A 22,606-nucleotide genomic window follows, 5' to 3' on the forward strand; every position below is an offset into this window, starting at 1 on the left:
AAAAAATAAACACATCTATTGTTTTGACTTCATAACAGCTTTGTATCAGAGACTGAGTTGTAGACTCGCAAAATCTGTCTTAGATGTACATGTCTTATATTTCCGAACTCAGACCTAACCTTTTTTAAGAGCCTTTAGTATGTTTTGATCTCAAATTGAAGCTTCTTTCTCAATTACAAAATGAGATGGAACTTTTTCACATTAGCAAGTCAATCTCCACAGGGGAAAGAATGACACATGACCCAATGGTAGACCAGTCTCACCTGCTTCAACGAATTTAATCCTTTCTTTCTTTTATTTAAATTCATTGAGAAAGTTTTAATTTCTCAAAGTTTATATTTTTCTAGAACTTGCTCCACTTAAGTTGAAATCATAAAATCAAATCATATATTTAACTTGGGCAAATAGAGTCGATCCAGGGTTTTAAATTTTTTTCCTTTAATTTGTGAAGGATCGTTTTCAATGCAAGTGATTTAGTTTGGGTTTTTAATTATTAAATCACATGTACTATCTACACTTAAACGAAACCAGTAACTAAATTCCAGAGAACCTGATTTCACATTTATTATTGGGGTTTTTGTTCATTCACCTGCTGATTGCTTCTTCAAATGTATAATGTTCGCTCCAGCATATCCATGGTTTATCTATTTTATGGGAAAAAAAATTTAACCCTAAATTTATTTGCATATTCCAGTGCTTCATTAAGGCGTTTGCTCGGAAATACCTGATTCAATTATGCTCTCATGTATGTGCACGTAAGAGTTCCATGTTAAAATTATAACTCTGCTCTAACAGGTCCTTTGTGCTATGTTTATGAGTGTTGAGCCCTTTGTGGTCCACATGCGTTGATAAACAGAAACAATCTTTGAAAATTGCTTGGATGCTTATTTTATTTGGAGTAACAATAGCATGTATCATTATATATGCGTTGTTTTACAGACTGGAGAATTGACTTCCAATTGAGAAACTCAAGCAAAATGAGACCTGAAAACTTCATCCATATAGTAAATTCTACCAGATGTAAATTGCATTTGAGGTGAAATATTAAGCCCTTTAAGTAATTCATTGAGGGTTATTTACCGTCAATTTAGTGTACATTTGGTGTTAGAGCACAAATCAAGTGAAACATTCAAGAGATTAGATGTCAAACCACTTCTTAAACCCTCAACAAGTTGAAAAACCAGCAAGAAGAAATTTGTTAGGCCTTTCTTATACATCGATTTAGTGCATCTGAGTCACTAGATGATGAATCCTACAGAATTTTCAGGATACAATGCCAAGTTTGTCAAACCCTTAATCAATAATGCATTCCAGCATTAATGAAGCAAGGTTCTCAGAGTGTGGAGTGGAGTGCGAGCACCATTTTCTAAAAATCCTTGGGAACAGAGCAGGACTACATGTTAGCACCAAAATGTGCACTACAGGAAATTGAATGACTCCAAAATCTGCAGTGAGAAATCAATGTTAACAGATACAAGATTTTGCCCAACTTGTCACTGGTAAATCTGCTCTCAATTTGGGTTGGTACCTTTCCAACCTCAAGGGAGTGTCCCTAATTGCTCATGCATTGAAATTATCCAGTAAATCTGCGTGTAGAAATGTAATAAAACTTAAAAGCACACAAAATAATCTTTGGCATACAATCAAGTAGCGAAAGATGTGATGAGAAAGATTTTGAAATAATTTGCCAGAAATTTTCTGTTTGCAATAACTTAAGAATGGTAAAGTTCTATAAGTGATAAATATTGCCAAAATAAAGCTCTGATATACTTCTAAAGTTCTAAACTGCCACACAAAGAATTAATGTGCTTTAACTTCAAACTTATTTTCTGCAGGACTTCAAGACATGCAGAAAATAAATAATGTGTTTTCATTCAAAGTATTGACCCTGTTCAGTGCTCTGCTCAGCAAAAAATTCAGATATAAAACGAAATGAATCAATATTAATGCTCACTGATGGTCAACATATGTCAATGGAGCTTGAAAATACATACTAGCAAGCTTTACATCCATACTACTTCACTCTTCGACCAATAAACATGTTCGAATTGTTTCCAGAAATAATATCATAATTCAGTCCTAGGAAACCCACTGCGAACAATATCCCATAGACAAATCTATGAGAACTAGAGAAAACCTTACTACAAGCATGTATTTCAGAAAACAAGTAATTGGCTTATACGACAATGACATAAATTTAGTTGAATATAAATAAATGCATCAGTGTGGAGAACTGATAAGATATTTGCAACATTGACTTACATGTCTTGAACTTGTGGACCAGATATTGTATCAATAGCACCTTCTAGTTCATGCCAACGGAATAGTTTATACAGCCCCAGTGTTAATTCCTCCATGCCCCAGTGTCTCATTCCTGCAGCACAGCGCTGGATGTTTGCTGCCAGTAGATTAAATTCATCATCAACATCCATGTTGATCATGAAATAGGAACTCATGAATCAAACTCTTGTGTCTCCATCATGTCATGTTGTAAAGATGTTGATTCTGGTGACATGTATTTTATCTTTCATTCCTGAAAAAAGTTATCCATTCAATGATTGTCAAATTTGTTAGCATGATTTAAACACAAACACATTTGGGTTTTCTTTCAAGACTGTATTTCCAGAAACTACCCCCACGGTCCATATCATTTGGAGCATCCTAAATTATTGGAGCTCGCTGAAATATTGCTTCTTCAGAAAGTGCTCAAGTAAAAGACAGTGTGTCAAGGATTATTCCAAAATGCATTTCAAGTGCAGTGTGCACTAATATTCATTCCACAAGTTACAAATCAAGCTTACAATTTGGATTAAGTGCAAACCCAGCATAAAACATATTATTATTTGGGTTTTCATACTAAACTCTTGAATAGTATCTAGCTTCTGCAGAAACAAACCGAAAGGACGGTACACCTAATCACTCATTTATTTGACCCAATTAAAGCATAAATTATTCCAAGGGTAAAAGCAGGATATGATGTTTGTACCAGTGTTGCGAACATCCCGATTTTATCTCGAAATCACGATTTTTTGGCTTAGCCGATGTTTGCCGATTTTTAAAGAATTTTTTATGGTATCTTAATTTTTCCGATGTTTGCCGATTTTTACCAATATTTTCCCGATTTTTACAATTTTTTGGTTTTCCGGACCCTTGCCGATGTTCACAACATTGGTTTGTACCTACTATATATATATAGCTTCTGCAGAAACAAACCGTAAGGATGGTACACCTAATCACTCATTTATTTGACCCAATTAAAGCATAAATTATTCCAAGGGTAAAGCAGGATATGATATATATATATATATATATCCTGCTTTACCCTTGGAATATATATATATATATAAATTTGAAAAAGAAGACATCTTCCTTACACCCTCAGAATATCATATATGAACTTTCAACCAACATGCTAAAAACTAAATGGTCAGTATACAATTTTACAAGAAAGACAAACATATCATTGCAGTAGCTGGAATAGTAAGCCTGAACGGATGCTCAAAGGATCATGTTTCATCTCCAAAAGTAAGCCTTGAGACTAATTCAGAGAAAAAGAAAAACCATTCACCATAAACATCAACAGTTCAAAGGATCATGTTTTTTCTAGAAGAATACACTATGTCACTACTTCAAAGAAAAAGGATGATTATTCACAATCAGGTCAACAGTTAAACTTGTCCTCGTGAAGGAGGCCAATCAAATACCAAAACTCTTGACTCCAGAAATGCCACCTGTTGATTTCTCAAAATATAAAAAGACATCGAAAAATTAAATTTATACTTAATCTTTTGTAGGGGGTGTTGCTAATCCAACTAGCACTTGAGATCAAAGTGTAAGATCGGTGCTAGCCAAATGGAAATTCAATAGGGGAGCCAATGTCAGCACACTACCCCTTCTCACTTTAGGCCGGCTCTCCTCTAGCACAAGGTGGGTATCCCTAAATTAGGATTGCTAAGACTACAACAAGGAGGCTCGAGGTGATGTGAAGAGATGGCTTAACAAAACATAAGTTGTAGCATAATAAAAATAAGGTGATGGACAGAGAACAATCCCTATCCAACTTGGGCAAATGGAGTCATAGAGCAACAAAGTGGGCTGCATGTATGTGGTAGATGGGAGTGATTATTGCTGTTACAAACATGCAGAAAACCACTAGTGGTTGCAGATTTATATGGCTGAAAGATGGATTAAAAGGCCCCTTCCAAAGGTGACCTAGTACTCACACGCAAACCAATAAGATGTGATCTTACTACTAGCTGAAATCAGCATTATGGGAACCAGAACAGAACCGGTGGAAACAGCCGGTCCAACTGGTTTGACCCCCAACCTAGTCCGGTTTAAGGCTTGGAACCGGAAAAGGCTGGTTGATACGGAACCTGCTGGTTCAGTACCAAACTGGCATTTTTTCACCGGGCTGGTCGATTCTGTATTGAACAGGATGGTTTGTATAACGTGACTGTTGTCACCTAAGTGTGGGAAAAGTTTCCAACCCCACAAGGTATAATCTTATGGCGCAACGCTTAGAGCCGGGGCTGTCACCTATTCCCTACTCACTCCATTTAAGCTCTCTCCTAGACAAGCTATGGGGGAGTAGTCCCTAAAAATGGTTAGAAAGAAAAATCTTGTTGAAAACAACAAGTTCTAGGAGACAAAGGGCAAGGCAATTACTTCTAAGTAACCTGAATTTAAGGATGATTTAGCGAGTGTAAAGATTATCAATGAGCAATGTAAGAGATAAATTCGATTAAGATTAATATGACAATAACAAGATAACAGTGATAAACCAGTGCCTTAATACAATGCTCAAAAAAGAAATAACACTTGCAAAATGGAATGATACTTCAAGTCACAACAATAAGCAATTGCTGCAAGACAAGATTAGTACAAGAAACCAAAAGATGATACAATATTGAAATATGAGGAGAAAGATATAACTTGCAAGGTAAAAGAAACTTCTACTTCTACTTCAAAGAGATGCTCAAAATAGACAGATCAATATCAAAGGACAAGGAGCAAGTAATGACAAATACAAGAGCAGTAATGTAATATTGCAAGTAAGATAAAATGTTCACAATTCAACTATGTGGATGATGTTTGAATGAATGCAAGACTAAACTGTGTGTAATGCAAGGATCTTGGTTAATTTTAATTAAATGCCTAGCCTATGGTGAACACTTTCTCCTCAATTGTCAAGAGTCAAGACAAGTCTTGGAACAAGTTTGTTGAAAGAAGTGTTAGGGAAGGAGGCCAAGGCCTCATTAACGATACCTACCCAGAACTTCTAGCAACCCAAGTGCCTTCGTTCCTACAAGGGACTAGGCCACAAGAGAACTGCAAAGTCACATGTTTTAATCGTTGCTCAAGGGTCAAGCCTATTAAATTGAATGTTGGAGAAAGTTTTCCTAGAATTTCAATTCAACCAAGCTTATGCTTGGAGGTGAGTTTTAAGAATGCATATCTGAGTCTAATATGAAATGCAATGCTCCAATGAGACACAATTAAATCAAATGCTTCAAGAAAGAGATACTAATCCACAAGGCAGTGATAAGCACTTAGAACAAGATTAGCTTATAACAATGATTAATGAAACACTTAAAAATTTCTCAATGAAACAAAAGATGACAATGGAAGAAATAGCAATTAGAGTTAAAACAAACACTCGGATGCCTGAAATGAAAAGTGCTCTTAAAGATACTTCTTCACTTATATTGGATTATGACAATTGCATTCAAAGTGAGGAATTATATAGTAAATGCACAAGTAATAGATGGCAAATGAGATTGCTAAAAGTGAAGATTAGAAAAGTCACTTAATCATAAAAGGCAAGTGAGATCAAGACATCAAACACTCATTTACACAATATATCAAGTAACCAATAGCAATTGAAATCTTAGATCCGAATGAGAGAAAGAAGTTAAAAGATCTAATCTAGAATGCAAGAAATTAAATGCAAGAAACAAGTTAGTAGTTAGATCTAATTTAAGTTAGTGAGTTAAGATGTCCTCCCTTTTAAATAAAGAAAAGGGATACCATGGAACAAAGCTCCAAGCTCCCTTAAGCAAGAAAATTACTTTTATTATCTGAATTACAAAGATAGAGACCCTTTGACAGAGAGAAGGGCTCTTTAAACCTTGAAGAGGATTTACAAATGATGGATCTTTAGTCAATGAAGAAGATCCTCTCCAAATTACAATGAAACAACAAGAAGCAGAGAATAAATTTTGCACAAATGACTTGCTCCAAACCGCTTAACCAAATATGATCCTCACTGGAATGAAAACAATCTTCCTTTGCTCTCGGCCTAAGGGACAGAGGACTTCAAAATAGTCAATCTCAAGCTCCAAATAGTATGACAAATCACTGTAGAACAATGGCTTAGAACTTGGTGAAAAGATCCTCTTGCAAAACCACTATGTTAGCCTCGAGAAACCCCCATACCAGGTAAGAGAAAAGCTCTTCAACTTAAAGAGAATTACAACAACTTTCTCCTCAAGCTACAAGGTTGTCACTCATATGGCCATCACCCAGTTCCTAGGCCAATTATGCCTTATCCCATAGAAGACAAGGAACCCTTCCATGCCCCAAACCCTGATGGGCGATGAACTGCCCCATCCTTAAGGGGGTAATAACTACTACACATCATACAAATCAAGCTCTAACATGTTGAGCTATGAGTAGTAATACAAAGAAAAATCACGAAAAAGTAAAAGGCGGATGGAAAAACAAAGGCCGATTTGGTATCTCATGCATCCACAATTGTTGATAAATCAATGCATATAGGAATTAGGGTTTGATTCCTCTTTCTTGATAGTTACTTGTGTATTATGTTGGCTTCTTTTACCTCTTTATTAGTTATATTTCATCAATCAATTACCAAATTATATGTATATGAAGACCACAAGAACAAGAGACACAAGATGTAGGCACTTAGCCAAGGCAAAACCCCTTCAAGGGGAAAACCCAGTCCAACTCTTCCACTAGTAGATTCAAATCAAGATGAGACAATCCAAGACCCTTTAGACCTAGACAAAGACCTCCTCCAATCACCAAGTCAACCCTTCCTTTCAATAGATGATCCCTATCAAAGTCTCCAAGTGACAACTTCCTAGTAACAGCTTCAATCTAGGATTCCGGCCCCAACTTCAGATTTTTGGCTCCCAACTTCAGAATTTCAGACCTGCAGTAGATTCAAATTTTCGACCCCAATAACTGCTCAGAAACTTCACACGTGTGATAGATAGATAGCCCAAGAACTTGTTTTAGGACGTCCCAGCTTCTTTCGTCCTTCTCCGGCTACTTCGCTCTCTTTTCTGTTTATCTTCCTTGTAGATCAAACTTGTTGAGAGAGTGTGTCAAATAGGTCGAACTACCTCTCTATATATAGTCTTTTTGTTGGGTTGAATTGCCCCAATGTAGGCCGACTTCATGGGGACAGGGCTGACTTGGTGTGGAGGTGACAAATAACCTTTTTGAATCAAAAATAGTTATTTTTACATGAGACAAAAGCCCAAGAAAGGTCTAATAAAAATGACAATGACTCTATTGACTCAAGAGAAACCCTAGAAACCTTCAATGGGCACCTTAACCAAGAAAACATTGACCCAAGCATGAAACCCATGTTTTATTAAGTCATTTTCTTTAATAATAAAATTTATTTTGACAAGTACAATTATGAAGACCAAAACTAGTTACATTCTTCAACACTCCCTCTTAACTAGGGAGGTATTCATAATTACATACATATAAAGGTACATGGAAGATCTCAAAATGATATGAACTATGAAGAGTTCTAGCACATGCAATGCTACAGATTAGATACCTAACCAGGGTACTCTAATCGGGTGGGACTAAGGTGAACTCAAGCTTTAGCCACTCTAGGTACCATCAGGCTTTTAAGCTCTATCACCAACCCAGGGATCTAGGTGCGTATCTAAGGTCGGAGCTCCATGACCAATGCCACCCTCCCTACTTCGAGATCTAGACATCAACACATAGGCTGACCAGATGTCCTCCCAAGCATCTTGTTGCCACAAGATGCTTCATCTCTCCCTATCAACTAAATCTGTAACATCAACCAATCCAAGCATGCTTCTGAAATATTCAAACTTCTTATTTGGAAGAGATTTCGTCAATACATCAGCTACCTATTCATCTGTCGGAATATATTGTAGCTTCATGACACCATATTGTACCAAACTCCTAATGTAGTGGTACTTGTTGTTGATATGATTCGTCATGGCATGAAATACGGGGTCTTCAGACATCTTGATGTTGTTTTGATTATCACAATTCATCATTGTAGGATCTAGAGGCTTTCCAAACAAATCTTACAATAGATTTCTTAACCAAACAACTTATTTTCCTACTTCACATGCAACAACATATTCTGCTTCGGCACTACTTAATGGAACAGGATCTTGTTTTCCACTCATCCACGAAATCATTGCAAATCCCAAACTAAAACAGCCACCAGTAGTGCTTCTTCCATTAGTCTCACTACCACCCGAATTGGAATAGGGAAAACCTGTTAACTTGACTTCCTTTCCATCATACTTTAGGTAGTGATGAATTATGCCACATAGGTATCTCAAGATATGCTTGGCAGTTATCCAATGGTCATGACAAGGCTCCAACTGAAATTGACTAAGAACATTTACAACATAACATATTTTAGGTCTCATATTCACCAAGTACATCAAAGAGCCCACCAACTTACGATAGCTTGTAGGATCAATGAGACTAGAGTCGGAGCTTCTCAACTTCTTGAGATTTGTGATCGTGGGAGTAGTCATAGGCTTGGAATCCATCAAATCGAACTTTTGTAACATCTTGATTATGTATTTGCCTTGACCGAGATATATCTCGTTAGGTTTTTGCCAGACTTCCATGCCCAAGTAATAGTGCATGAGTCCCAGATCTTTCATTTCAAATTTTGTTGCCAACATTTTCTTGCATTCTAGAATGATGCACTCCACACCAACAATAAACAAATCATATACATATAGTAGTACAATGGTAGGTTCATCCTTCACTATCTTGATGTAGAGGTTTGCATCGACAGAACTTTTGACAAACCCAATCATTAAGAGATATCCATCCATTCATGCTTACTAAGCCCTAGGAGCTTGCTTCAAGCCATATAGAGCTTTCCTGAGTCTGCAAACATGTGTATCCCTCCTATTTATTTCAAAGCCTTTCAGTTGTTCAATGTATACCTCTTCATCAATGGTTCCATCTAGAAATGTCGTTTTGACATCCATTTGATGGATATTCCATCCCATAGTAGCAGCTAGCGAAACCAAAGATCTTATAGTAGTATACCTAGCAGTAGGAGCAAAGGTTTCTTCATAGTTTATTCCTTCATTTTGTGAGAAACCCCTTGCGACGAATCTAGCTTTGTATTTGTCTATGCTTCCTGTTGATTTGGGGTAGCATCGAATGTGCTCTAGCCATGAAAGTTGGTGGAGAGGCTAAAGCACATGAGATCTCCAAGACCCAGAAATGGTTTGGGCAGATTCTACCCAGTTTGGGAGATATTAAAATAATCAATATTTTTAATGGAGTTCCTAAGTCTAAACTTAGGAAAAATAAAATACTAATAGTATTAATATAAAACTAGGTTAGAAGGTTCCAAAAGACATGGATCAAGACAAATCTAATCTTAACCATTGATCAGAGATGTAATCTCGGCCGTTGAAGGACCAACAGGAAAAGTATAAGAAGAGGCTTGAGGGTTAGTTGGAGAACACGCCAGAGTGATCATTCATTCGATTTTCTAGAGCAGGGTTTGCTAAGAAAAGTCGAATCAGTGATCAGTTTGCAGCGAGGGGCAGTGAGTACTGAACAGAGAGGCAGAGATAGTGTCGAGAGACCAGTACAGAGGCAGAGAGGCAGACACAGAAGCCAGAGCAAGCCACGCAGAGGCTAGCTGAGACAACGTAGAGGCCAAAGGGCCTGCGTCATCCACGCAGAGGGCAACAGGAGTGACGCAAAAGGCCATAGAGGTTGTGCAGTGCCTCAGAGGGCTGACATAGAGGGTTTTGAGGCTGACGCAGAGGCCAGGAGGGCTGACACAGTGCTTTAGTTGTGCTAGAGAGGGTTTTGTGGGGCAGATTTTCTGAATATCTGCTTCCGAATAGAGAGGTATTACTGCCGGTTATTTTTCTCTGTCGGGTGAGCCAGTTTGGCACCTAGTTATACTCAAGGATATACTGCATAATAAATAACCCTCAGAATTGCTACACCGGTTTTCCCAAGTTGGGTTTTTCCGGGGACGAGTTGTCCAAAAATAACGGTGTCACTTGTGTGTTTGCTATTTCTTTCAGCTGTTGATCTATAGATGGTTAAGATTGTATTGTGTGTATTTCGATGTTTATATGTTTAAATAACTTGTTTGTAATTAACAAGTAGGAGAAATAAACCAGAAGAATACAGATAAAATATCTAACAGTTAGACTTAGAAATTTTAACACTTCCATCAACGACATGTTTGATTTTGTAAATCCATTTGGAGGTGACAATCGATTTGTCACTTGGTCTAGGAATGATTTCCCAAACCCCATTCTTCATGATGGATTGATATTTTGTCTGCATCCCCTTCTTCCATTCTTCTTAATGAGAGGCTTCTACAAAGGTAGTTGGTTCTGCTTCTATTAATTTCATCATGTATGTTGCATATCCTAAGTATCTCTTTGGTCTTTTGCTTTCTCCAAAAGATCCTTTAGTTGCTCCATGTTCTTCAACATCTTCAAGTGTAGCTTTTAACCAATTTGGCCTCTTCTTCGTTTCGGAGATGATATAGGTTGAATAGGCTCACTTGGTCCTTCTTCATCTTCTTCTTGGTTTGTACGTGCCTTGTCATGATGCTCTTCTTCTTCAAATAGCAGTACATCTTCTTCATCGGATTCGATTGGTATATCCTTGGATCTTTTGTAGGCATGGTTTTCATCAAATATAACATCCTTGCTAACTTCAATTTGTCTTCCTTCCTTGATGTAGATTTTATAAGCCTTTGATGAAAGGCTATAGCCAACGAAGATACCTTTTATACTTGTAGAGTCCAACTTCTTTCACTTGTCTTTTGGAACATGGATGTATGCAGGACACCCAAAGATTCGGAGATGGTCTACACATGGCTTCTTCCCTGTGAATGCTTCTTTCGATGTCATATTATCAAGGATTCTATGAGGACTTCTATTTTGTATATATATTGTTGTCATTGTTGCTTCTCCCCATAGAAATTTTGGTAGATCTTGATCAAATATCATAGTCCTTATGCATTCTTCAATGGTTTTATTCTTCCTTTCTGCAACTCCATTCTGCTCAGGGTTGTAGGGAACAATGAGCTCCCTCTTAATACCTACTTCTTTACAATATGCAATCAACTCTTTTGAAGTGTATTCCCCTCCATTGTCAAATCTCAAAGTCTTTATCTTTCTTTTGGTTAAGGTCTCAACTTCGGATCTAAATTCCTTGAACTTTTCAAATACTTCGTCCTTTGTTTTGAGAAGATAGAGCCATGTCTTTCTAGAGTGATCATCAATGAAGGTCACATAGTAAAGATGGCCTCCAAGAGATTTATTAGACATTGGCCCACACACATCGGAATGAATGAGGTCTAATATCTCCTTAGACCTTGTATCACTGCTTGTAAAAGGTTTCCTAGTATTCTTTCCCAAAGCACATCCCTTGCATACTCCTTCATGATCTTCCTTGATGTTGGGGATGCCTTTTACCATTTGACTAAGAGAGGGTATTATCTTATAATGAATATGCCCATATATTCTATGCCATAGTTCGATAGGGTTGATCTCCATGTGAACTAGGGCTTGAGGAGATGGTGTTATAACTCTATATAGTCTTCCTTCACAAACTCCAATAACCTTTTCCTTTTCAATACTTGAATCCTTTCCCCAAACCAAAACTTTTCCATCTACAAAAGCAACCCTATCTCCTTTATCTTCTAAACAAGAAATGGAAAGTAAAAAAAATTTCAAACCTGGAACATAAAGGATGTTGTTGAGGTGTAGCTTTGCTCCACTTTCCAGCTTCAATGATGTAGATCCAAGGCCCTTGACTGCATAGTTGTTGTTGTCTCCTAGCTCCACTGCATGTGATGATGGTTCCCTTGATAGAGTATGAAGTTTTCCACTTTCTCCCATCATATGTCTTGAGGCTCCACTATCAATGATCCATGCATTATCATCATCAAGAGTACCTATAAATGCAGCCAAGAATCCTTCACTCTTGACTCTCCTAGATAGATTGTAGATGATCCTTCCAATCTAGCTTCCTGCAACTTTCATGATATTGAGACCCATCTTCAAATAACTTGCCATAGAGGGAGTAACCTTTTCTTCCAAGACTGTTTTTCCCTTCTTCAAATGATAGCCAACAAAGTGATCTTCAACCTTCTTCCACCTTAGCTCTGATACCATGTTGAGAAATCAATGCTTATAGGAATTAGGGTTTGATTCCTCTTTCTTGATAATTACTTGTGAATTATGTTGGCTTCTTTTACTTCTTTATTAGTTTATATTTCATCAAGCAATTACCAAATTATATGTATATGAAGACCACAAGAACAAGAGACACAAGATGTAGGCACTCGGTCAGGGCAAAACCTTAGCTCTGATACCATGTTGATAAATCAATGCTTATAGGAATTAGGGTTTGGTTCCTCTTTCTTCATAATTACTTGTGAATTATGTTGGCTTCTTATATTTCTTTATTAGTTTATCTTTTATCAAGCAATTACCAAATTATATGTATATGAAGACCATAAGAACAAGAGACACAAGATGTAGGCACTCAGCCAGGGCAAAACCCCTTCAAGGGGAAAACCCAGTCCAACTCTTCCACTAGTAGATTCAAATCAAGATGAGACAATCCAAGACCCTTTAGACCTAGACAAAGACCTTCAATCAACAAGTCAACCCTTCCTTTCAATAGATGATCCCTGTCAAAGTCTCCAAGTGACAGCTTCCTAGTAGCAGCTTCAATCCAAAATTTATGCCCGAGCTTCAGATTTTCGGCTCCCAGCTTTAGAATTTCGAACCTGCAGTAGATTCAGATTTTTGACCCCAATAACTGCCCAAAAACTTCACACGTGTGAGAGATAGATAGCCCAAGAACTCATTTTATGTCTTCCCATCTTCTTACATCCTTCTCCAGCTACTTCGCTCTATTTTCTACTTCTCTTCCTTGTAGATTGAACTTGTTGGGAGAGTGTCAAATAGGTCGAACTAACTCTCTATATATAGCCTTTCCACTGAGTCGAATTGCCCTAATGTAAGCCGACTTCATGGGGACAGTGCCAACTTGGTGTGGAGGTGACAAATAACCTTTTTGACTCAAAAATAATTATTTTTACAAAACACAAAAGCCTATGAAGGGTCTAATAAAATGACAATGACTTTATTGACTCAAGAAAAACCTTAGAAGCCTTCAATGGAGGCCTTGACCTAGAAAACATTGACCCAAGAATTAAACCCATGCTTTAATAATAAAATTTCTTTTGACAAGTACAATTATGAAGACCGACACTAGTTGCATTCTTCAAAAACAATTGCTCCCTCCTCACATCTATACACCCAAGATGAGGATCCCCATCATGTTGGTCTCTTTGACCATGGCACTTGGCCATGAATTCCTTTCCTCTCCATTCCATTGTTATTCACATGGAACCTATCGATTGACAAGTGGACCAAGGACATGTCACTTCCAATCGATAGGTGGACCAAGGACATGTCACTTCCCCTTGGGGGTTGAGAACACCTAATAGGGTTGTTTATTAACCACTCTTACCTAGGGACGTAACACCATCACATGACCAAAGCCACAATTTTGGAAGGGAGTCCATGTATGAAGTGTTAATTTTCCCATTACATGTGAAAATTTGGAAGCCCAAATTTCTACTGCAGCAACTGATTAAGTTCCTTCTATTTGTTAATTACTGAACAAATCATTTACTACTTCCTACAGCAAATACCAAAACTAATACACTGCAACCTTCACCAATTAAAATTATATGTGGAAACAAGAAACTGAGCAAGAAAGAAATACACAACAAATTACACCATTATTTTTGGACAAATGTCCCTGGAAAAACCTAATGCGGGAAAATCAGTGCAACAGCGGAAGGTTTGTATTATTAAGCAGTAGTTTTCTTAATACAATCTTTGGATGCCTTGCTGGTTATCCAATTCAGAGTATATGACTGACAGAGAGATGAGTGAGATATACCTCACACTATCACTGGTGATCTTGATTGATCCAACCACAAAATGGCTAGTCCCTTGCTGCCTCTGCGCAGTCACTGCATAGGCCCTGCGTCACAGCTTCTGGGGACTGCGTCACAGCTTCTACTGATCGTTTTGCTTCTGGAACTTCGCCTTCTGCCCTCTCGATCTCACGCCCCAGCTTCTGGCTTCAGAACTCGACTTCTCCAGCAAAATACGGATCACCTCTCAAGATTTGCACTGCTTCTGTATCAGCCTATACTGCCCAGCGTAGCCTCTGCGCTACCTCTTCTATATCTCTCTACCTCCTCTGCGATGTATTCTCGGATCAGGAAATTCTCCAACCCGAACTATCCCTACCTCTCATTGCAAGAAATCTCCTCAATCGATTCTCTAGCAAATGTTGTGTTGCCCTCTCTAAGAAATTCGATCTCTTGATTTCTCATTGATCTATTTTCCAAATGCCCATTAAGCCTCCTCTTATAATCTTCTCGTTGAGAACCAACGGCCCATATTAGATTCAAATCAATGGCTCAAATCATTTTGGCTTGATCCTCGTCTTCTTCTAGAAGTTTCACCCACAGTTTGATTAATACCCTTTAATTATTTTAATTTCCTAAGTTTAGACTTAGGCATCCATTAAAAATAATTAATTATTTTAATAAAACTATCTCTGGGTGGAATTTCCCAAAACGATTTCTGGGTATTGTGGAATACATGTGTCCAAGCCTCCCTGCAAATTTTGAGGCTTGGAGCACATCTGACGCTACCAAAAATCAACACTCCCTCTTAGCAAGGAATGTGCTCTAGTAATGAACCCTGTTGAAGCATCACCCTGCTATGTAACATCTCCCTCTACGCTGCTGATGTCTAACATCACTGCCCACCAACTACTGCGCAAATGCTGCATCTCTACTGTTGTTGACCCTGCCACTACCAACACTGCATCTGTATTGCAACCCTCGTAAGTTTTACATCTGTGCTATTGCTGGCACTACCACTTCCAACACTGCATTTGCACTGCAACCTTCTCCAATTGTTGTTGCTACTGCATCAGCAACAGAAAAGCATCCAAAATTACTAAACATGTGTTCATCATGATGCATTTGTTGCTGGAGTTCTGACTGCTGCTAGTCTCTGCGTTGCTGCTGACTTTGCACTGCTACCAATTCTGCTCTGCGCTGCTCAGTCTCTGGCGCTCCTGGCCACTGCAACTGTCACTCCTCTGCACCAACTGACACTGGTCCATCCTGCTACTTCTTGTTGATTTGGGGTAACATCGAATGTGCTCTAGCCACGAAAATTGGTGGAGAGGCTAAAGCACATGAGATATCCAATACCCAGAAATGGTTTGGGCAGATTCTAAACAGTTTGGGAGATATTAAAATAATTAATATTTTTAATGGAGTCCCTAAGTCTAAACTTAGGGAAAATAAAATATTAATGTGAATTAATATAAAATTCTGTTAGAAGGGTCCGGCAGTCATGGATCAAACCAGAGTTAATCTTAGCCGTTGATTAGGGACTTAATCTCGGTCGTTGAATTGTCAACGAGAAAAGTATAAAAGGAGGCTTGAGGGTCACTTGGAGAACACACCGAGTTGATCAAGATTTCGATTTTCTGGGGCAGGGTTTGTTGAGGAAGTCGAAAGAGTGATCAGATTTGCAGCTGAGGGGCAGTGAATACAAAAGCAGAGAGGCAGAGATAGTACCAGGAGGATCAGCGCAGAAGCCGAGAGAAAGGGACGCGAAGCCAGCCAGAGGTTCACGCAGAGCCAGCCAGGAGCCGCGCAATGCCTCAGAGAGCCAGCGTGGGTGACGCAGAGGCTCCAGAGGCTGACGCTGGGCCAGAAAGGGCTGACGCAGTCCTTAGAAGCTGACGCTGGGGTTTTAGTGGGGCAGATTGGAGGTGGGAGCTGTCGGAGTGTTTATCCGGGGTTTCAGCCAGAATATCCGTCTCTGAAGGGGAGGTACTACTGCCGAGATTATTCTCTATTGGATGAGCCGGTTTTTGGCACCCAGATTGTATTCTGAAACTGCTTAATAATTAAAACCCTCAGATAGCTACACCGGTTTTCCCGCGTTGGGTTTTTCCGGGGACATTGGTCCAAAAACAACGGTGTCACTTGTGTGCTTGTTTTGTTTCCTTCAGTTGATGATCTATAATGTGTTGAGCATTTTCAGTATTTACATGGTAAATAAATTGTTAAATAATTAGAACAAGTAGGCAGAAATAAATCAGAAAAGTACATGAAGGGTTTCTAATAGTTAGACTTAGAAATTCCAACATGGTATCGGAGCGTGGTTGCAGATCACAGGAGAACTGAGGACATCAGCCAAGCAGAGCAGCAGCAGCAGAAAACAGTTGTCCCGAGTGACAGAAGTTGTTCCTAGCAGAGAAGCAACAAGGAAGGGGTGACACAGTGCCTGCATCATCAAGTTTGAGCCGGGAAGAGGATCAGCGCAGTGGCAGAGGGGAGCAGACTCGACCTACGCAATGCCCAGTCATCTTTCTCAGTCAGGAAGGATTGACGCCCGTGGCCAGGAGGTGCGGATTTTGCTGGTGCTGGGATTGCACAGAGCCTAGAAGCTCTAACCTTCAGTTTGTTGGAGCTTAGGAGGTTGTGGGTAAGTTGCAGAGTGAAGCTGGTGGGGTACTGTAGTCAGAACAGTACCTAACAGGGCAAGACCAAGGAGGAGGGAGTTGCTACCGAGGATTTCTAGCCAAGAAATCCGGATTAGTGGTGCAACTGCACTAACGATCGGAGTGGGGGCATCTCGACATTGGCAGAAGGGTTTCCAGGAGGGAAATCGAGGCTTGGAGGGAGTCACACCAAGAACTTCCCGGAGGTAAGTAGAGGAGCAACGAGATGGCAGTGAATGGGGTAAGAGATCGGGACAGACTGGACGAAGCCTCAAACTTTGTAGTCTGGAAGGCCATAATCTTATCCGTTCGAGACATGAACCGTCTCAAGCAATTTGCCTTGAGGACAATAGCGGTCCCAGTTGACCCGGCTGATAACAATAGGTACGAGGATGCAATGGCGAGGGCCAAGAGCATCATCCTTGACAAGGTCAAGGACCATGTAGTACCACATATTGCCGAGAAGAATACGGCAAATGAGATGTGGTAGGCCATAACAAAGTTGTATCAGCATACTTCCGTGGAGAGGAAGATGCTATTAGAAAATCAGTTGTGGTCATACCAGATGCAAAAGGGAGAACAGATCGACACCTTCCTCAGTCGATTGAAGGAGATCTAGGATCAGCTAACTTCCATAGGAGCCACGCTAGATGAAGAATTGATGGTGAGAACAGCCCTGAACGCAGTCTCTAAAGACTGGGAGGTGTTTGTCTAGAGCATATTAGGCCAAGCGGCCCTTCCAGATTGGGAGGAAATGCGGGCGGCTCTTCGCCAAGAAGATATCAGAAGGCTGAACAAGGCATGACGCAGCGGCAAGGGGGTCAGAATCAAGGAGGAGGAGGTGGATGTTGCCCTAGCATCTGAGGGAAAGCAGGAGAAACGGAAGAAGAAGGACCTCTCCAAGGTCAAATGCTTCCACTGTGGGGAACTGGATCATTATGCGACCCAGTGTCCAAGGAAGAAGAGCAAGGGAGAGGCTTCCGAGACCAGGGCTGCGCCAACAAGGGCGGAGAAGGAAGTGGAGACAGATGATGACTATGCCATGAGTGCTCACACGCCACTTGAGCGGAAGTGGGGAGACATGAAGCTGTAGTCAGACGGACTACAGGCGATGAGGGGTAGAATTCTTGAGGTACCCAACCTCTTGGATTATACCTGGCTACGGGAGCCCCGAAGAGGAGTAGCAGTACTGGCGGATGTCAAATGAGACGGATGCAGATGGAGCGAGAGAGGGAGCTACAGTGCAGGATTCCCAGGACAGCGTGAGGCAGCAGTGTGAGATGCATGGCGTTGTTGCAGCAGCGCCGAGGTCAGAGAGGGAGCACTTGTCAGCGACAGAGGGAGTTTCAGCATCGATGGTGTTCTCTAGCCTGACAGAGATGTCAGAGTTGGGAGATCAGTTACTTACTTCTCAGTCACTGAGTTGCAGTGCGGCAGTTAGCAGTGGCACTGCTATGGGCAGCATGATGAGAGGGGTTGTCGTACAGATGCAGTAGTGGTAACGGCAGGGCCATGGGTAGCAGTACATGATGCAGCAGTGTAGAGGATGTTGGGCAGCAGGCTTAGCATCAGCGCAGGAACCGATGCTGGATGATCAGGGTGATGCTCAGTGAGGAGTATTACTAGAGCACAGTCCTCGCTAAGAGGGAGTGTTGATTTGGGGTAGAATCGGAAGTGCTCTAGCCACGAAAATTGGTGGAGAGGCTAAGGCACATGAGATCTCCAATACCCAGAAAGGGTTTGGGCAGATTCTAAACAGTTTGAGAGATATTAAAATAATTAATATTTTTAATGGAGTCCCTAAGTCTAAATTTAGGGAAAATAAAATATTAATGTGAATTAATATAAAACTGTGTTAGAAGGGTCCAAAAGTCATGGATCAAGCCAGAGTTAATCTTAGCCGTTGATTAGGGACTTAATCTCGGCCATTGAATTGTCAACGAGAAAAGTATAAAAGGAGGCTTGAGGGTCACTTGGAGAACACACAGAGTTGATCAAAGTTGCAACTGAGGGGCAGTGAATACAGAAGCGGAGAGGCTGAGATAGTACCAAGAGGATCAGTGCAGAAGTCGGGAGAGAGGGACGCAGAGCCAGCCAGGAGCTGCGCAGTGCCTCAGAGTGCCAACGTGGGTGACACAGAGGCTCTAAGGACTGACGCAGTGCCCCCAGAGGCTGACACAGAGCGAGCTAGGGTGACACTGGGCAGACGCTGGGCCAGGAAAGGCTGACGTAGTCCCTAGAGGCTGAAGTTGGGGTTTTCGTGGGGCAAATTGGAGCTAGGAGTTGTCGGAGTGTTTATCCTAGGTTTCAGCCGGAATATCTGTCTCCGACGGAGAGGTGCTACTGCCGAGATTATTCTCTGTTGGGTGAGCCGGTTTTTGCACCCAGATTGTATTCTGAAACTGCTAAATAATTAAAAACCTCAGATAGTTGCACCGGTTTTCCCGCATTGGTTTTTTTCCAGGGACATTGGTCCAAAAACAATGGTGTCACTTGTGTGCTTGTTTTGTTTCCTTCAGTTGATGATCTGTAATGTGTTGAGCATGCACTTGTATTTATTTTCAGTATTTACATGGTAAATAACTTGTTAAATAATCAGAACAAGTAGGCAAAAATAAATCAGAAAAGTACATGAAGGGTTTCTAACAGTTAGACTTAGAAATTCCAACACCTCTGATCTGGGCTCCCGTAGCAAGGTATTGATCCAAGAGATGGACTCCTCAAGGATCCTGCCCATCTGCATTTCTTTCGAACTACAGTACTAGATCACCCCACCTCTCCTCTAGAGGTATCTGGGCAATCATGGTAAACTCCTGCTCCTCGATCTTTGCGGATGCAGCCTTCGAATCATGCTTCTCGTCCTTCTCCTTCTTCTTGAGAGGACACTATGTAGCGTAGTGACCAAGTTCACCACACCGGAAGCACTTGATCTTTGAAACATCTTTCTTCTTCTTCCGTTGCTCCTGCTGCCCCTTAGATGCAAGGGTTGCATTTTCTTCCTCCTCCTTTGGCTTCATCCCACTGCTGCTACTGTTACTATCAGGTTTACACTTGACTAAGTCTCTCCTCATCTCTTCCTGCTGAAGAGCGGCCCACATTCCTTCCCAATCTGGCAATCTTTCTCTGCCCAGGATACTCTGGACAAACACTTGCCATTCTTCTGAGACTGAATTCAGGGCCAACCTCACCATCTCGGTAGGTTGAGGTGTTGACCCCACAGCTGCCAACGAGTCTTGGATCTCCTGAAGCTTCGTTAGGAACGGATCAATGCATTCCCCCTTCTGCATCTGCGTGGATCTCATCTTCTGCTCCAAGTACATCTTTCACTGCTCGGAAGAACCTTCATATAGCGTGGCCAATGCTTCCCACATCTGTCGAGCAATATCCTTGCTGACAATGTGACACACTACATGATCCCTCACTCTATCGAGGATCAACCTCTTGGCCTCCGCCATCTTGGCCTTGTACTTCTTGAGCGGATCTAGATCCGCGAGTACAGCTACCACACTGTCGACATAGGTTTTGAGATCATGCTCATCCAGAAGGCATGAGATCCTTGCCTTCCAAATCACGTAGTTGGATGCACCCTCCAATCGATCCTGATCTCGCAACCCATTAGCTGCCATCTTTGCCAACAAAATGTCGAACTGCCTCCTCTCTCCGTTGCGTTGCTGCTGAGTTGGCCTACGTACTCCCTGCTGGAGTTAGTAGATCTGTTGCTCCCTGTTGCTGCTTAGCAAATGAGAATTCGAACTTCTTGGTTGGAAATCCTCTAAGGAAGAATTCCCTCAACAGTGTCTCTCTTCTTCTTTCTGACGTTTTTCTACCCAACAACTGCTACAAAAAACTGCATCACACTAGAAACCTCCTCTTCGTTGAAGCTTTTGTGCTACTCCCTATGACACTTGCACACTTCGATCTGGAAGTTTTACCTCTCTATCGACTCACTCAGAGAGAGACCTTCCTCGAAAATTTTGCCCTCCTGACCTAGACAGCGCAATCCTTCTAGGGATTCGATTTGCAGTCTACGTAGCACTTCGACCCTCTTTCTCTTCAGTGTTGGGCTCTTCCGGCTCTACTCTCTTGTTTCACCTGCACCTCTAATACCATGTGAAAATTTGGAAGCCCAAATTTCTACTACAGCAACTGATTAAGTTCCTTCTATTTGTTAATCACTGAACAAATTATTCATTACTTCCTACAGCAAATACCGAAACTAATACACTGCATCCTTCACCAATTAAAATTATATGCGGAAACAAGAAAGTGAGTAAGAAAGAAATACACCACATTACACCGTTATTTTTGGACAAATGTCCCCGGAAAAAACCAATGCGGGAAAACCGGTGCAGCAACTGAGGGTTTGTATTATTAAGCAATAGTTTTCTTAATACAATCTTTGGATGCCTTGTTGGCCATCCAATTCAGAGAATATGACTGACAGAGAGATGAGTGAGATATACCTCACGCTATCACCGGTGATCTTGACTGATCTAGCCACAAAATGGCTAGTCCCTTGCTGCCTCTGCGCAGTCACTACGTAGGCCCTGCGTCACGACTTCTGGGGACTGCGTCACTCCTTTTGCTGATTGTTTTGCTTCTGGAACTTCGACTTCTGCCCTCCCAGTCTCACACCCCATCTTTTGGCTTCAGAACTCGACTTCTCCAACAGAATACGGATCACCTCATAGGCTTTGCGCTGCTTCTGCATCAGCCTATGTTGCCCAGCATAGCCTTTGCACTACCTCTTCTAGATCTCTCTCTGCCTCCTCTGCGATGTATTCCCGGATCAGGAAATTCTCCAACCGGAACTATCCCTGCCCCTCACTGCAAGAAATCTCCTCAATCGATTCTCTAGCAACTGTTGCGCTGCCCTCTCTGAGAAATTCAATCTCTTGATCTCTCACTGATGTATTTTCCAAATGCCCATCAAGCCTCCTCTTATAATCTTCTCGTTGAGAACCAACGGCCCAAATTAGATTCTAATCAATGGCTCAGATCATTTTGGCTTGATCCTCGTCTTCTTCTAGAAGTTTCACCCACAGTTTGATTAATACCCTTTAATTATTTTAATTTCCTAAGTTTAGACTTAGGCACCCATTAAAAATAATTAATTATTTTAATAAAACTGTCTCCAGGTGGAATTTCCCAAAACGATTTCTGGGTATTGTGGAATACATGTGTCCAAGCCTCCCTGCAAATTTTGAGGCCCAGCGCACATCCGATGCGACCAGAAATCAACATTACTTTCAAGCTTGGTTCACTTATATGCAATAATGATCAAAATGTACCTAATGGTGAAAGTTGCAACACTAGATATTGAGTGTAAATGGCAGTTGGTTCCATCTATAGGTCTATGCCACTTAACTGGGATCCAAGTCGAAGGGACATATTGACACCCATAGGTGGGGCGTTGAGAGTTATGGCACTCCAGACAATTGCAAAGCATTACTTGCATCCTTGGGCACCTCCAGCACCCACAGCGTTCCAGCACTTTGCCCCACATTATTGACCTTTATGGGATGATGCACCTAGACCAACATGCCCCTAGCCAACTTAGCACTGATCATATGGATGGCAGCTAATTCAGGGCCTCGATGAGGATGGTCTCACACATTGAGACATGGCAGGGCTAGCAGCACCATGGGAGTCCTCAACATCAAAGCAAAGATGGGCATTTTGGCCACTTGGAGACTCGTGAGACCATTTTTGTGGCCCAAAG

The 22,606-nt window shown here is 40.9% G+C and overlaps 1 protein-coding gene across 4 annotated transcripts in view; it reads right to left on the reverse strand.

Moving 5' to 3' along the window:
• The window catches only part of LOC149147337 (uncharacterized), a 432,707-nt gene that overhangs the window by 402,990 nt on the left and 7,111 nt on the right, over positions 1-22,606 (reverse strand). For all 4 annotated transcript variants that reach the window (XM_089440437.1, XM_089440439.1, XM_089440436.1 and 1 more), the window contains one exon: positions 2,263-2,533. In XM_089440437.1, the coding sequence (XP_089296563.1) occupies positions 2,263-2,456 (194 nt within the window). In that variant the 5' untranslated portion in view covers positions 2,457-2,533. The remainder of the gene's footprint in view (positions 1-2,262; positions 2,534-22,606) is intronic.

This window comes from Pinus tabuliformis, chromosome 9 (assembly GCF_031772625.1).
Source record: "Pinus tabuliformis cultivar Carrire ecotype Pingquan chromosome 9, CPIR1, whole genome shotgun sequence".
In the NCBI taxonomy this organism is placed as follows: domain Eukaryota; kingdom Viridiplantae; phylum Streptophyta; class Pinopsida; order Pinales; family Pinaceae; genus Pinus; species Pinus tabuliformis.